Raw genomic sequence first — 16173 nt, forward strand, 5'->3', positions numbered from 1 at the left:
AGCTGAGGCTGTCCGTGAACCACGATCCTCCAGTCTCAGCCTCCCAAATGCTGGGATTACAAGCGTGCGTCACCACACCCGGTTTGTGTGTGTGTGTGTGTGTGTGTGTGTGTGTGTGTGTGTGTGTGATGGGGATTGAACCCAGAGGCATTCTACCTCGGAGTTCTAACCCCAGCCTAACTTGTTTTATTCCTTATTTTGAGACAGGGTCTCACTAAGTTGCCAAGGCTGGCTTTGAACCTGCGATCCTCCTGTCTCAGCCTCCCAAGTACTGGGATTACCTGGCCACCCCTCGAGTTCTCCCTCCAAATAGACACTTACCCTCTCTGTCATCCTTCCCTGTCTTTCTGGGCACCGATTGTCCTTTAACCTAGTTATTTATCTTGTTCACTGTTCAATTTCCCCGTGACGGTGCTGGCTCCTGAGGGGAGAGGGCTGGCTTGGTGAACACGGTAGGTGTTCAGTTAAATCCTGGTGGAATAAATGAATGGAAGAAGGGAAGAAAAGGGGGGAAGAAATCGAGGGGAGAAACGGGCAGGTCTGTGAGCTCCTAAGATGTGCCGAGGTGGGTGTTGACATGTCCCTGCCCCTCCTCGCGGGAGCCAAGCTTGAGAGGCACCCGAGGGCAGGGTCGGAAGGAACGGCCACCTGGGACACCTGCCGGTGAGCAGGGTCACAGCAGTGGTGCCCACCTAGCTGCTGACTAGGGGTTGGTAATGCCAGGTGGGCAGGAGGGAGGGTGGCTGGGGGGGTGCCCAGCGGAAGCGCGAGTCCACAGAGCCACAGCTGGAAGCCTCTTTATTATAGAGGCTCACGGTGCCCTGCCCGGTCAGGGCGACTAGGAGGGCGGGGCTGCGCTGGTCAGATACCTGCCCTGCTTCGCGTGCCAGCGGACCTGCCCTCCCTCCGCAGCCAGCCAGGACTCCCACTTGTCCTGGAGGAGGGGCTGCCCAGCTCCTTCCCGGCTGTGTCCACTCCACACAGGGCCCCTGGAGGGCAGGGGAGTGGGGTCCTGCCCTGACTCCCCTCCCAGGATAGGGCGCTGTCTGGTCGCCCCAGCCAAAGTGGCGAGGCCTAGCGTTCCTGATGAGAGCAGCTCCCGTCCCTAGAGGTACAGCATCCGGCCCAGCCGAGGTCTCACCACCCAGAAGTCATCCACAATCTTCCCATCCTGCGAGGGACAAAAGCGGGGAAGGCAGTGAGGGTTGAAAAGCTCAGATCTGGGGCCAGGTGGCTTGGGTTCAAGTCCCACCTCTGCCTCTGACGGGCTGTGTGACCTGAGGAAGGTGCTACATCTCTCTGAGCCTCAGTTTACCTCAAATGAAAAGTAGGGATGATAGTAATCGTACCTACACCGTGGGTGTGGGGAATTGAATGAGATAATATTTGCACAGGGGCTAAAAGGGAGCCTACGACATGGTAATCACTATATAAATGTAGGTTATTATTTGTAAAGAGCACAAATCCTGAAGTCAAGGCAAATTCTGGTTTATATTGCAGCATATCCAACTGGCTTTAGCTTTTTCTTTTTTTTTCTTTTTCTTTTTTTTTTTTTTTTTTTTTTTTGCAGATCTGGGGATGGAACCCAGGGGCATTTGACCTCCAAGATACACCCCCCAGCCTTTTTTTTTTTTTTTTTTTTGGTGGTACTGGGGTTCCTGGAAGCCCTTCTACTCTGGGCTACACTCCCAGACCTATTTTTACATTTTTATTTTGGAAACAGGGTCTCCTAAGCCAGCGCACGCGGCTGGCTTCGAACCTGGGCGATCCTCCTGTCTCTGCCTCCCAAGCGCGGGGATTACAAGCGTGCGCCACCACGCCCGGTCCCAGCCATATTTTTTATTCTTTATTTTGAGACAGGGTCTAAGTTGCAGAGGGCCTCACTAAATAGCTGACGCTGTCCGTGAACCGCCGTCCTCCAGCCTCAGCCTCCCAAATGCCGGGATTACAAGTGTGCGCCACCACGCCCGGCTCTGTTTCTGGCTCTAAGCAGGTGACTCTCTGGGCTCATGTACCCTGTTGCGTACATGGAGGAAAGAAGAGAAGGCCCGCGCACAGGCAGCAGGAGACAGAAGCCTGTGTGTGGTGCACGTGCACTGCTCAGGGAATAAATGGCAGTCACGTGTACTAAAGCCGGGGCTCCCCCATCCTCCAGCTGTGTGAACCCGGGAGAGTTACTTCCCTCTCTGACCTTCATTTCCCTCATCTGTAAAATGGAAAGAAAGTACATCCCTGTGGGACGGTGACCAACATGCTACTAAATACAGAACATCTAGCCTGGTGTCTAGCACACAACAGGTGCTCAATAAGTAATAATGTATGTTGCCAATATTTTTAACACCACAATGGGAAAAATAAAAAGCCAGCTGTATGGCCCGCATGATGGCATATGCCTGTAATACCTGTACTTGGGAGGTTGAGACAGGAGGATTGCAGGTTCGAGGACAGCCTCAGCAAGTAGTGAGACTCTCATCAACCCAGCCAGACCCTATTTCCACATAAGAATTAAAGAGCTGGGCGTGGTGGCTCACGCTTGGAATTCCAGTATTTGGGAGGCTGAGACAGGAGGATCACTGGTTTGTGGACAGCCTCAGCTACTTAGTGAGGCCCTCTGCAACTTAGCGAGACTCTGCTCAAAATAAAGAATAAAAAATAGGGGAAAGAAAGAAAGAAAGAAAACTGGGCTGGGGATGTAGCTCAAAGGTAGAATACCTCTGGGTTCAATCCCCAGTACCCCAAAAAGAAAAAAGTCATCCGTTACTTTGTGGGTCCTTGTAACCTGAAGCCGCCCCTACCACCTCTATTTGCCTCCCAACCCCCACCTTCCCTGCCCTGCCTCACGCTCATAAATACCTATCAGAGCCGGGCGTGGTGGCGCACACTTGTGATCCCAGCATTCAGGAGGCTGAGACCGGAGGATCGCGGTTCGCAGACAGCCTCAGCTACTTAGTGAGGCCCTCTGCAACTCCGTGAGACCCGGTTTCAAAATAAAGAATAAAAAAAAGGGCAGGGGGTGTAGCTTGGAGGTCGAATGCCCCTGGGTTCCATCCCCAGACCCGCACACACACACACACACACACACAAAAAAAAACCTATCAGATCTACTGGTTCCGGACATAGTTCTAATCACTTTCCATTTCAGCCATTCAACCCCACATAATCCTAGGCAGAAACTATGATCACCCTCATTTTGTAGATGGGAAAATTGAGGCCAAAGTCACGCAACTGGTAGGGAGCAGAGGCAGGATCTGAACCCAGGACCTGCAGCTCTGGAGTCCAAGGTTTAATGAAAGCGAATTTTTAATTATTATTATTATTATTATTGTTATTATTATTATTATTAATTTGTGGTACTGGGGTTCCTGGAAACCCTTCTACCTCTGGGCTACACTCCCAGACCTATTTTATATTTTATTTGGAAACAGGGTCTCTTACGCCAGCGTGGCTGGCTTCGAACCTGCGCGATCCTCCTGTCTCCGCCTCCCAAGCGCGGGGATTACAAGCGTGCGCCACCGCGCCCGGCGAATTGATTATTTTGAATGCAAGGTTTTAGCCCTCGGCTCTGCACACGCTGGGCCGGCTACCCAGTCAGGTGACCTCAGCCCGCCCCTCGCTGACCTGGTCATCGGACACCTGCTGGATGTGGAGGTGGGTCCCGTTGAGTATGTACAGCCGCGTGTAGCCATATTCCCTCACACGCAATGCGCTCCAGGGCCTCGGGTGGAGGACAAAGGGAGTCAGTCGTTCCTCACAGCCCTGCAGGAGAGACCTGGTGAGACCCGGCCGGGCAGGTGGAGGACCCGAAGGAAGCGGAAGTGAGCTGCCCGAGACACGTGGGATGAACACCTGTAATCCCAGTACTCGGGAGGCTGAGGCAGGAGCCCTCGGCAACTTAGAAAGACCCTGTTTCAGAATTTTTTTTTTTAAAAGGGGGGTTAGGGTAAAACATCCTTGGATTCAATCTCCAGTGTGTGTGTGTGTGTGTGTGTGTGTGTGTGTGTGTGTGTGAGAGAGAGAGAGAGAGAGAGAGAGAGAGAGAGAGAGAGAGAGAGACAAACACGGGAAAAAATAGAAATTAAGAAGAAAAAAAATCCCTGGATTCAATCCTCTGTCTGTCTGTCTGTCTGTCTGTCTGTCTCTCTCTCTCTCTCTCTCTCACACACACACACACACACACACACACACACACACACACACATGGGGAAAAAAATAGAAGGAAGGGAGGGATGGAGGGAGGGACCTGCCAGGCCAAGACCCTTGCTGCCTCCAGGAAACACCCAGCCAGTTCAGGCTCGGCCGCCTAACGGTCACGGCGGAGCCTCTCCACGCAGCCAAGCTTCCCTTGCATTGGAATCTATTGGCGGAGGGGGTACTGGGGATTGGACCCAGGGCATTCGACCTCGGAGCTTTATCCTCAGCCCTTGTGTTTTACTTTTTATTTTGAAACAGAGCTTTGCTAAATCCACTATATTGTCTGAGCTGACCGTGAACCTGCGATCCGCCTGTCTCAGCCTCCCAAGTCCTCGCATTCCCCGCACCAGCTCCACGGGGTTTTTGACCTCTAGAAAAGTACGTCAGCTGTGCAAGTCTGTCCAGGACAACATTTTCTGTAAAAGCCCTGAACTAGAAGCCACCCGGAGGTCTGTCAACAGGTTCAATGAGCTCAGTTACGGTGCAGTCATCACAAAGCAAGACAAGGCAGAAAGATGCCGAGTTACGCTTGCAGGGGGGAAACAACTTGGAAAATGGAAGAACCATTGGGCTTCAACCCTCACTACATGGCAGACCCATCAAGAAAGCTTGTTTTTTGGTACCGGGGATGGAACCCAGGGGCATTCTACCTCTGAGCTACATCCCCAGTCCTATTTTTTTTATACTCTTTATTTTGAAACAAGGTCTCAGTCGCAAAGGGCCTCACTAGCAGCTGAGGCTGTTTGCAAACATCCTTCCTGGGATTACAAGTGTGCCCTACCATGCCCAGCTAAGAAAGCTTTTTATTTAGTTAATTTTTTTTTTCCTTTGTCCTAGTACTGGATTGAACCTGGGGCGTTCTACCACTTCTGAACTACGCCCCCAGTCCTATATTATTTTTTACTTTGAAATGGTCTCACTAAGTTGCAGTAGGCCTTGTTAAGTAGGCTGAGGCTGGCCTCCAACCTGCAATCCTCCTGCCTCAGCCTCCCAAGTTCTGACATGACAGGTGTGTTCCACCACACCCTGATAAAAAAAAAGCTTTTTAAGGCTTTCTCCCGACAGACTGAATGTTCGTCCTTGTGGTAAAAAGCTAGGCTATTATAGAGAACAAGGAGCTAAAAAAAAAAAGTCACCATTTTGTACCCAGCACTGTGATACGTGCTTGAACCAAGAGCTGTCCCTGGGTGGTGAGGTTACTGCGGACAGTCTGAGGAATATTGGGGCCTTCGCAGAGTTCCAACGTCTGTCCCCAGGAGTTACCTGCCTGCTCCTTATTTATTAATTACAGAGTAGGAGGTGAATAAAGCAGCTTCAAGGACGGAGAGGTCCGGGCAGGAGCCCCTTATCCAAATGATCAAATCGAAAACGACGCCAGGCATGGCGGCGCACACTTGCGATCCCAGCACTTGGGAGGCTGAGACAGGGTTGAGGCCAGTTTCTGCAACTATTTTAAAATAAAAAATAAAAAGGGCTGGGGGTGTACCTTGGAGGTAGAATGCCCCTGGACTCAATCCCCAGTACAAAAGAAAGAAGGAAGGAAGATAGGGAGGGAGGGAGGGAGGGAGGGAGGGAGGGACAATTGAAATTATTAGTGTGCCAGACCCAAGCCGCAGATTCCCAGGGACCCTGAGGCCCAAAGCGCGACAGGCAGCAGTGCCCCCACAGGCCAAGAGCCATGGAGCCCAGGAGCACGTTAGCTCCTGTCCAATCACCGGCCAGCGCCAGACCACACACACTACGGGCCCTTTACATTCAAACTTCAACATTGTCAAGCATGTGGAAAATTAAAAAAGAGTGGAAAATGCTTCTCTCCATTCCTCCTCCTCCGCCTCCTCCTCCTCCTCCTCCTCCTCCTCCTCCTCCTCCTCCTCCTCCTCCCTTCCTCTTCTTCGCTGGTCTGGGGATGGAATCCAGGGGCATTTAACCTCCTAGCTACAACCCCATCCCTATTTTTTCTTCTTTATTTTGAAACAGGGTCTCACTAAGTTGCTGAGGGCCTCACTAAGTAGCTGAGGCTGGCCATGAACCTGTGATCCTTCTGTCTCAGCCTCAGCCTCCCAAGTACTGGGATTACAAGTGTGCTCCACCAGGCTTTTTTTTTTTTTTTTTTTTTTTTTTAATAGCAGCAGTGGAATTAAACCCAGAGATGCTCTACCAGCCCTTTTATTTTTTATTTTGAGACAAGGTCTGGCTAAGTTGCTGAGGCTGGCCTCACTCAACCTCCCTAGTCATTAGGATTATAGGTATGGGCCATTTTGCTCAGTTTGGAGAAATGTTTCTGATTAAAAGAAGCTAAAGAGACAAGATACTGAAATATAACACATGATTATGGACTAGAGCCCAGACTGGGGGGAAATTTTTCTTTGATTTAAAGAACACTGGTTAGCCAGGTGTGGTGGTGCACGCTTGTAATCCCAGCATTCGGGAGGCTGAGACAGGAAGATCGTGGTTCGAGGACAGCCTCAGCTACTTAGTGAGGCCCTTCACAACTCAGTGAGACCCCGTTTCCAAATAAAGAATAAGCTGGGCGTGGTGGCGCACGCTTGTAATCTCAGCATTCTGAAGGCAGAGACTAGAGGATCGCAGTTTGTGGACAGCGAACAGCAAGACCCTGTTTCAAAAATAAGAGACTCGCCAGGCGTGGTGGCGCACGCTTATAATCCCAATGCTTGGGAGGTTGAGACAGGAGGATCACGCAGGTTCGAAGCCAGCCTCAGCTACTTAGTGAGGCTCTCGCAACTTAGTGAGACCCTGTTTCCAAATAAAGTATAAAATAGGTCTGGGAGTATAGCCCAGAGGTAGAAAAGCCCCTGAGTTCCACTCCCAGTACCACCAAAATAAAATAAAGTAAATAAATAAATAAATAAATAAATAAATAAACTAAAAAAATAGGGCTGGGGTGTGGCTTGGAAGCACAATGCCCCTGGGTTCCATCCCTAGTAATGTGAAAATAAGTAAATAAATAAAACAAAATAGGGCTGAAAGTGTAGCTCAAAAGTAGAATGCCGCCGGGCGTGGTGGCGCATGCTTGTAATCCCCGCTCTTGGAAGGCAGAGACAGGAGGATCTCGCAGGTTCAAAGCCAGCCGTGCGTGCTGGCTTAGGAGACCCTGTTTCCAAAAATAATAAAGGTCTGAGAGTGTAGCCCGGAGGTAGAAGGGCTTCCAGGAACCCCAGTACCACCAAAAATAAAAAATAAAAAAATAAAAATAAAAGTAGAATGCCCCTGGATTCAATCCCCAGTACCAAAATAAAATAAGACCGCTCACTGGGTACCAGTGGCAGAAGCCTGTGATCCCAGTGAGTGGTGAGGCTGAGGCAGGAAGATCACAAGTTGGAGGCTGACCTGGGCAATTTAGTAAAACTCTGTCTTAAAACAATTTTCTTTTTTGTGGGACTGGGGATCAAACCCAGGGGCATTCTACCTCTAAGCTACACCCCCAGCCCTATTTTTATTCTTAGAAGGCCTCCCTAGGTAGTTGAGGCAGGCTGGAAACCTCCTGTCTCAGCCTCCCAAGTACTAGGGTTACAAGTGTGCGCCATCACGCCCAGCTTCAAAACAAAAATTTTAAAAAGTACTAGGGGAATAACTCAGTGGTAGAGTGGCTCTGGGTTCAATCTACACACACACACACACACACACACACACACACACACACACACACACACACACGGGAAAAGAAAAGCCAGCTGTGGTAGCACATCTGTAATCCCAGTACTTGAGAGCTCAGAAAAGAGGATTGAAAGTTCAAGGCCAGCCTCAGCAACTTTGTGAGACAGAAGTTTAGATAAGAGACTCGCCAGGCGTGGCGAAGAGACTCTGTTCAAAATAATTCTTTTTCTCTCCTTTCCTTTTCTTCTTTCTTTTTCTTTTCTTTCTTTCTTTCTTTCTTTTCTTTTTTTTTTTTTTTTTTTTTTTTTTTTTTTTGGTGGTACTGTGGTTCCTGGAAGCCCTTCTACCTCCGGGCTACACTCCCAGACCTATTTTATATTTTTATTTGGAAACAGGGTCTCCTAAGCCAACGGGGCTGGCTTCGAACCTGAGCGATCCTCCTGTCACCACCTCCCAACTGCAGGGATTACAAGTGTGTGCCACCACGCCTGGCGCTCTTTTCTGTGTGTGTGTGTGTGTGTGTGTGTGTGTGTGTGTGTGTAACCCAGGGTTTTTTCTACCTCTGGGCTATACTCCCAGACCTATTTTATAATTTATTTGGAAGCAGGGTCTCACTAAGTTGCTGAGAGCCTCACTAAGTAGCTGAGGCTGGCTTTTTTTTTTTTTTTTTTTTTTTTTGCGGGTCTGGGGATGGAACCCAGGGGCATTTGATCTCCGAGCTACACCCCCTGCCCTATTTTTTATTCTTTATTTTGAAACTAGGTCTCAATGAGTTGCAGAGGGCCTCACTAAATAGCTGAGGCTGTCCGCGAACCGCGATCCTCCAGGTCTCAGCCTCCCGAATGCTGGGATTACAAGCCTGCGCCACCACGCGCGGCTCTGAGGCTGGCTTTGAACCTTGTGCGATCCTCCTGTCTCAGCCTCCCAAGCGCGGGGATTACAAGCGTGTGCCACCACACCCGGCTTCAAAATAAAAATTAAAAGGGGGATGGGGACATAATTCAAAGGTAGAATGTCCTCAGAGTTCAATCCCCAATATCTAAAAATAAATAAAGAAAAGAAAAATAAAAAAGGAAAGATAGGAGGGAGGGAAAGGAGGCTGGACTCGCCAGAGGGAAAGCCCTCGTGTCCGCTGCCCAGCTCAGCTCACCGCAGATCCTGTGATGATGTGGACTGGGCCTCGGGGGTTGGTGTAGGGCTTCTCCAGGCTGCCATTAAATACCTGCAGACGGGAACCAGAGGGCGGGCATCACAGCGGGCCGGGCGGGTCTGACCACAGTGACGGTGCCTGTGAGATGGGCCCTCTGCCTGCCTCACCTGGTAGTTGTAAATCGGCCACAACCGCTCGTAGGAGTGCTCGTGAGCCCACAGCTGCAGGTCCACCCCTGAGACAGAGAAAGTGGGGGTCTGGCCCCTGAATGCGGAGGGCTGGGGGCGGGCCGGGGCCCCAGGGGTCACTCACCGTATTTGTGGAAGAGGTCCTCCAGCCCGTACAGTTTGCCCTGGAGGCCTTTGCGGACCTGGTGGAAGAGTGTTTGTGGCGAGGGCCTGCGGGGCGACGCCCCACGCCCCGCAGAGCCCCCGGGGAGGTCCTCACCTTGCTCTCGTGCCACTTACAGTCGTCCAGGTCAGCGTTGGAGCAGTACATGGGCCGGTGGCCCATGGTGATGATCCACGGCCGCGCCACCCGGTTCTTATTGGCTTTCTAGAGACGAGGGCCAGAAAGAGGGGGCGGCGGTGGGAACAAGGGGGAGGCGAGGCCGGCAGGGGACTAAAGGGACCCCCACCCCACCTACCTGGAGGTCGCTCTCCAGCCAGCGGAACTGTCTCTGAACCAGGTGGCGGCCGTAATGGAGGAAGAAATACACCTCGGTGGAGAAGGAGATGATGTGGGCGGGGCCCAGGTCCCAGCTGGAGGGGAAAGGTCAGGGGTCAGAGGTGGGGTCTCCTCTGCATCTGCCATCCTTCCGGGGGAGTTTGGCACCCTGAATTACCTGTACCACAAGCCTTCATTGTCTCCTGGCATACTAAACCGGGCCTTATAGTTAGAGAAGTTGCTAGAAAAAAGCAAATAAGAGGGTGCGGGTGAAGGGCTAGGTGCTGTGGTCGGCTCTCACCTCCCCACTGATGGACCCAGAGTCCAGCTCCCAGCCCGGCCCTCGTGGCCTCTTCTGCTGCTACCACAAAGGAAAGGTTGCAGCTTGTAGGACTAAAATGAGACATTAAGAAGGGCCACACCATTTTCACTGACCCGGGTGCAGCCCTGGCCCCACCCCTGCAGCCTGCGGTCCTCACTAGCGCTCTTCATGATTCCCAGGGCAAGTCATGTAGGGCAAGCTGGCGGCCACAGGCTCGATGAGCCGCATGAACCTGTCCCCGACACGGGCGTTGTCCTGATCCATGTTGTAGGCAAAGTCTCCTGGAGGGTGGGGTGGGGAGACAGTGAGGGCCAGGCTGGGTTCTCCTGTGGCCACAGGTGAGACAATGGGCGGCTCAGGTGTGGACCGCGCTGCCCACAGGGTCCGAGCCATCCTAGATCCCGATCCCTACCTCACACCACTCATGTCCTGGGAAGCTCTGGTCCCTGGATCCCCTCAAGGCTGTCCTGTCCCCGATCACACCAACCCCATCTATGTCTGCCTCTTGTCCTCTCCCAGGTGACATTAAGATGGACACAGTTTGGTGCTGGACTCAGGGTTGTTCTACCTTTGAGTTCAATTTAATATTATTAATTTTAATTTAATTTAAATGTCTGTGGTACTGGGGATGAAACCCAGGAGCCTTCTACCTCTGAGCTATATCCCCAGGCCTTTTTTTTTTTTTTTTAAATTTGGAAACAGGGTCTCACTAAGCTGCTGAAAACCTAAGTTGCTGAGGCTGGCTTTGAACCTGCGAGCCTCCTATCTCACCTTCCCAAGTACAAGTATTACAAGCATCCACCACCATGTCCGGGTAAATTTTTGTTTTGAAACAGGGTCTCACTAAGTTGCTGAGAGTTTCACTAAATTGCCGAGGCTAGCCTTGACCGTGTGACCTCCCGTCTTAGCCTCCCGCGTTACTGGGAATACAGGCATGGTCCACCACACCTGGCACGCTGCTGATTTTATAGAGGACTCTGTTCCAAATGTTTAAAACACACCATCACCTAAGTCTTTCAAACACCCTCTGAAGAGGGTGTTATAATGCCCTATTCAGATGGGGAAACTGAGGCCCAGAATCACAGAGCTGGTGAGTGAGGATCCAGGAATCAACATGGGGAGCCTGACTCCAGAGCCAGACCATTCCCACTTCCCCTTTTTAGTTTTTATTTTGAGACAAGGTGTCACTAAGTTGCTGAGACTGACCTCCAACCTTCCATTCTCCTGCCTCAGCCTTCCAAGTGCTGGGATTGCAGGTGCATACCACCACGCCTGGCTTCATTTTTAATTAATTAATTAATTTTTGGTGTGTGTGTGTGTGTGTGTGTGTGGTTCTGGGGATGAAACCCAGGGGCCTTCTGCCTCTGAGCTACACCCCTAGCCCTATTTTTTTTATTGTTTATTTTGAAACAGGATCACATCGAGTTGCAAAGGGCCTCGCTAAGTAGGTGTAATTAATTAATTAGCTTGTATTTGTGTGGAGGGGGCACTGGCGATGGAATCCAGGGGCATTCTACCTCTAAGCTACACCCCCAGCCCTATTTTTTTTATTATTATTTTGAAACAGCGTCTCATTAAGTTGATTCAAGTGAGTACTTGCTGAGGCTGTCCTCAAACCTATGAAGCCTCCTGTCTCGGCCTCCCAAGTACTGGGATTATAAGTCTGCGCCACCACACCCGCTTTATTATTATTTTTGTGTGTGTGTGCATCAGGGTCTTGCTAAGTTGCTGAGGCTGGTCTCCAACCTACAGTCCTCTTGTCTCAGCCTCCCAAGCCGGAGCTGGAATGTTAACCTGGGCCTTTGCAAAGCACCGACGGGCTGGGCCCAGTCGGATGCCTGTCCCTGCCTCCCGCACGCCCCAGCTCACCTACATGGAGAATGGCATCGTACATGCCCTGCTGGGTGTCCCTGCGCAGCCTGGGAAGGGCCTTCGGGTTGTCAGCGCCCAGGTCCCCAAACACAGCCAGACGCGGGCTCCAGTGGACCCCGCTCTTCAAGGCTCTGAAGCGGAACCGCCGGCTCCAGCCCTGGGCGCTGCCACAGCGGTAAACTGAGGGCAGAGAAGGGGCCGGTGAGGTCGGTGGAGCTGGGGAGCCAGCCCGACCTCAGCAGGAGCTGGACCAGCTCGCACCCCGCTCTCACCGTACTGCGCCCCGGGCAGCAGCCTCTGCAGCGTGACTCGGTGGATGTACAGCTTCCTCCGGAGGACGCCCCCGTCCACGAAGGGCCTGGCGGTGCCCTGGGCGCGGAGCGGGAGCGGCCCCGACGGCTGCCGGCCGAACTGCACCTCGGAGGGGGCGGGGACCCAGGTGGTCCAGGTCACCGTCATGGAGCCCGGCTCGCCTGCGGAGGAAGGAACCGGTTTCACTCTCCCTGTGCGTAAAATGGCTAACAATGCTATCTAGCCTATCAGGCGGGCACCAGGCTTAGAGGAGTAAATGTCTAAGCGGTTCTCTGTACTGTGGGTTCCACATCCTCAGAGCCAACCAGCTGAGGGTCAAAAATATTCAGAAAAACAAATTGAGTCTGTACTGAACGTGTATAGATTTTTTTCTCTTATCACGGTTCCCTAAACAACATAGTATAACAAACATTTACATAGCATTTGATTGTAGTAGGTATTCTACTCATCTAGAGATGGTTTTTTATTTTTGTGTGGTGGTGGTGGTACTGGGGATGGAACCCTTCTACCTCCGGGCTACACTCCCAGACCTATTTTACATTTTTTTTGGAAACAGGGTCTCTTAAGCCGGCGCGGCTGGCTTCGAACCTGTGCGATCCTCCTGTCTCCGCCTCCCAAGCGCGGGGATGACAAGCGTGCGCCACCACGCCCGGCTAGAGACGATTTAATGTGTACAGTAGCTGGGCACCATGACACATGCTTGTACCCTCAGTACTTGGTAGGATGAGACAACAGAATCACAGGTTCGCGGCCAGCCTCAGCTACTTAGTGAGACCCTGTTTCAAAATATAAGAATAAAGCTAGGTGTGGTGGAACGCTCTTGTAATCCCAGCGCTTGGGAGGCTGAGACAGGAGGATCGCACAGGTTCGAAGCCAGCCTCAGCTACTTAGTGAGGCTCTCAGCAACTTAGTGAGACCCTGTTTCCAAATAAAGTATAAAACAGGTCTGGGATATAGTCCGGAATTAGAAAAGCCCCTGGGTTCTACCCCCAGTACCACACACACACGCACACACACACACACACACACACACACACACACACACTCACACACACACTCACACACACATACATATATGCATATATATATGAATAAAATTGGGATGAAGGTATAGCTCAGAGGTAGAATGCCCCTGGGTTCCATCCCCAGTATCATTAAGAAAAAGAAAATAATAGTAGTAGTAGTAGTAATAAAGTGAGCCAGGCATGGTGGTGCACTCTTATAATCCCAGTACTTGGGAGGCTGAGATTGGAGGATCACAGATTTGAGGACAATCTCAGCAAGTAGTAAGACTCATTAATCCAGTGAGACCATTTCCAAATAAAAAAATACAACATTTTTTTATAAAGCCGGGTGTGGTGGCGCACGCTTGTAATCCCCGCGCTTGGGAGGCGGAGACAGAAGGATCCTGCTGGTTCGGAGCCAGCCTCACTGGCTTAAGAGACCCTGTTTCCAAATAAAAAATATAAAATAGGCCTGGGAGTGTAGCCTGGAGGTAGAAGGGCTTCCAGGAACCCCAGTACCACCAAAAAAAAAAAAAAAAATTATAACTCGGAGGTAGAATGCCCTCAGGTTTCATTGTCAGTACCTCAATAAGAAAATAAAAATTTCTTAAAATAAAGCATACAACGCCAGGCATTGTGGCACACATTTGTAATCCCAGCATTCGGGAGATGGAGACCAGAGGACCGCAGACAGCCTCAGCTCCTTAGCAAGGCCCTTTGCAACTCAGTGAGACCCTGTTTCAAATCATTGAGACCCTGTTTCAAAAAATAAAAGACTGAACTAAGCGTGGTGGCACACACTTGTAATACCAGCACTTGGGAGGCTGAGACAGGAGGATCGCACAGGTTCGAAGTCAGCCTCAACTACTTAGGCTCTCAGTAACTTAGTGAGACCCTGTTTCCAATAAAGTATATATAAAAAAGAAAAGGTCTGGGAGTATAGCCTGGAGGTACAAAAGTTCCTAGGTTCCACTTCCAGTACCACAAGATAATAAATAAATAAATAAATAAATAAATAAATAAAGACTAAAAAATAGGGCTAGGGGTGTAGCTCAGAGGTACAATGTCCCCTGGGTTCCATTCCCAGTACTGCAAAAGATAAAAATAAAAAATTAGAAAAAATAAAAAGACTAAAAAATAGGACTGGAGGTATAGCTCAGAGATAGAATGCCCCTGGGTTCCATTCCCCAGTACCGGGGGGAAAAAAATACAGGAGATTACCTGAGAAGCGGAGACAGAAGGATCACAGGCTCTCGAGGCCAGCATCAGCAACATAGCAAGACCCTGAGCAATTCAGTGAGACCTTGATTCAAAGTCAACAAAAATGAGGGAAGGGCTGTGGGTATAGCTTAAAGATAGAATGTCTCTGGGTTCAATCCCAGTACAAATGTATAAATAAATAAACGGACGAACCAGGAGGATGTGCATATAGGTTCTATGTAAAAGCTATGCCATTTTGTCTGTTTGTTTCTTTATGGTATTTATTTTCTAACAGGATATCACTAAGTTACCAGGGCTGGCCTCGAACCTGCAATCCTTCTGTCTCAGCCTCCCAAACACTAGGACTAGAGGTGTGTGCTATCGTGCCTGAATACGCTGCCACTTTACACAAGGGACTTGGGCATTTGCAGGCTTTGGTATCCACAGAGGGTCCTGGAACCAACCTCTGGAGGATACTGAGGCACAACAGAAGTGGAACGCCCAATACAGTTAGGGTGATGTAGGCGGATGACCATCGTCATTACTACTCCTGTCTGCTTGTGCAAGCCTTGTGCTCCACGTGGTATCACCTGAGAGATGCCAGTGTGGATGTTGGGAGGCTAGCTAGGTGGTGGACATGGGGACAAGGGCCAGCTATAAAGCAGCAGGAAGGTGTGGTGGGCAGGCCCGGACCCCTGCCCTGACTGAGAGGGACCACCATCACTCAGCTCTGGATAGCTGCCAGGCAGGAAGCTGGCCCAGTGTGCCAACCCTGCCAGCTTCTATTTTCTTTTTCTTTTTTTTTTTTTTTTTGTGGTACAGGGGATGGAACCTAGGGGCATTCTACCTCCTAGCTACACCCCCAGCCCTATTTTTCAGTCATTTTTTATTTTTTGGTGGTACTGGGGTTCCTGGAAACCCTTCTCCAGGCTACACTCCCAGACCTATTTTATATTTTTATTTGGAAACAGGGTCTCTTAAGCCACCGCGGCTGGCTTCAAACCTGCGCGATCCTCCTGTCTCTGCCTCCCAAGCACGGGGATTACAAGCGTGCGCCACCACGCCTGGCCTATCTGCCGGCTTCTAGAGTAGATCTTTACACAGTGGCTTCTTTGCTATCCCAGAAGCATACAATATAGATAGGCATGCAAATATAGATTTTTAAGTGATAGCTTTGAGTTCTGAAATATTAGCAACCAAGCCAAAATTTTAAAAATACCATACAGAAGCCAGGCGTGGTGGCACATGCTTGTAATCTCAGTACTTGAGAGGCCGAGACAGGAGGATTGCAGGATCGCAGCCAGCCTCAGCTACTTAGTGAGGCCTTCTGCAACTTAGTGAGACCCTATTTCAAAATAAAAAATAAGCCGGGCATTGTGGCACGCATTTGTAATCCCAGCATTTGGGAGGCTGAGACCAGAGGATCACGGTTCGCGGACAGACTCAGCTACTTAGTAAGGATTTTTGCACCTCAATGAGACCCTGTTTCAAAATAAAGAATAAAAAATAGATCTGGGGATGTAACTCGGAGGTAGAATGCCCCTGGGTTCAATCCCCAGTACTGAAAAAAAAAAAAAAAAAGACAAAACCAATGTGGTATAGCCGGGCACGGTGGCAGGTCCCTGTAATCCCAGTAATTGGGAGGCTGAGAAAGGAAGATCACAGGTTCAAGGCTAGCCTCGGCAACTTAGTGAGGACCTCCACGACCTAATGAGACCCCGTTTCAAAATTAAAAAAAAATAGAACTGGGGGTATAGTTCAGAGGTAGAATCCCCCTGGGTTCCATCCACAGTACTACAAAGAGAGAGAGAAAGAGATTAAAAAAAGATAGAGGGAGAAGG

At 50.3% G+C, this 16173-nt stretch overlaps 1 protein-coding gene across 1 annotated transcript in view; it reads right to left on the reverse strand.

Annotated features, from left to right (window-relative positions):
* Nucleotides 1–1105: 1105 nt before the first annotated feature.
* Nucleotides 1106–16173, reverse strand: part of ACP7 (acid phosphatase 7, tartrate resistant (putative)) — a gene marked incomplete at both ends in the record, with an annotated part of 21782 nt that continues 6714 nt past the window's right edge. Inside the window, 11 exons of the mRNA XM_080702753.1 lie at nucleotides 1106–1171; nucleotides 3619–3756; nucleotides 8957–9028; nucleotides 9124–9191; nucleotides 9269–9326; nucleotides 9404–9511; nucleotides 9603–9717; nucleotides 9801–9863; nucleotides 10102–10225; nucleotides 11814–11996; nucleotides 12089–12289. Of these exons, the coding sequence (XP_080558879.1) occupies nucleotides 1106–1171; nucleotides 3619–3756; nucleotides 8957–9028; nucleotides 9124–9191; nucleotides 9269–9326; nucleotides 9404–9511; nucleotides 9603–9717; nucleotides 9801–9863; nucleotides 10102–10225; nucleotides 11814–11996; nucleotides 12089–12289 (1196 nt within the window). The remainder of the gene's footprint in view (nucleotides 1172–3618; nucleotides 3757–8956; nucleotides 9029–9123; nucleotides 9192–9268; nucleotides 9327–9403; nucleotides 9512–9602; nucleotides 9718–9800; nucleotides 9864–10101; nucleotides 10226–11813; nucleotides 11997–12088; nucleotides 12290–16173) is intronic.

This window comes from Muscardinus avellanarius (genome assembly GCF_963383645.1).
Source record: "Muscardinus avellanarius genome assembly, chromosome: 10".
Lineage (NCBI taxonomy): Eukaryota > Metazoa > Chordata > Mammalia > Rodentia > Gliridae > Muscardinus > Muscardinus avellanarius.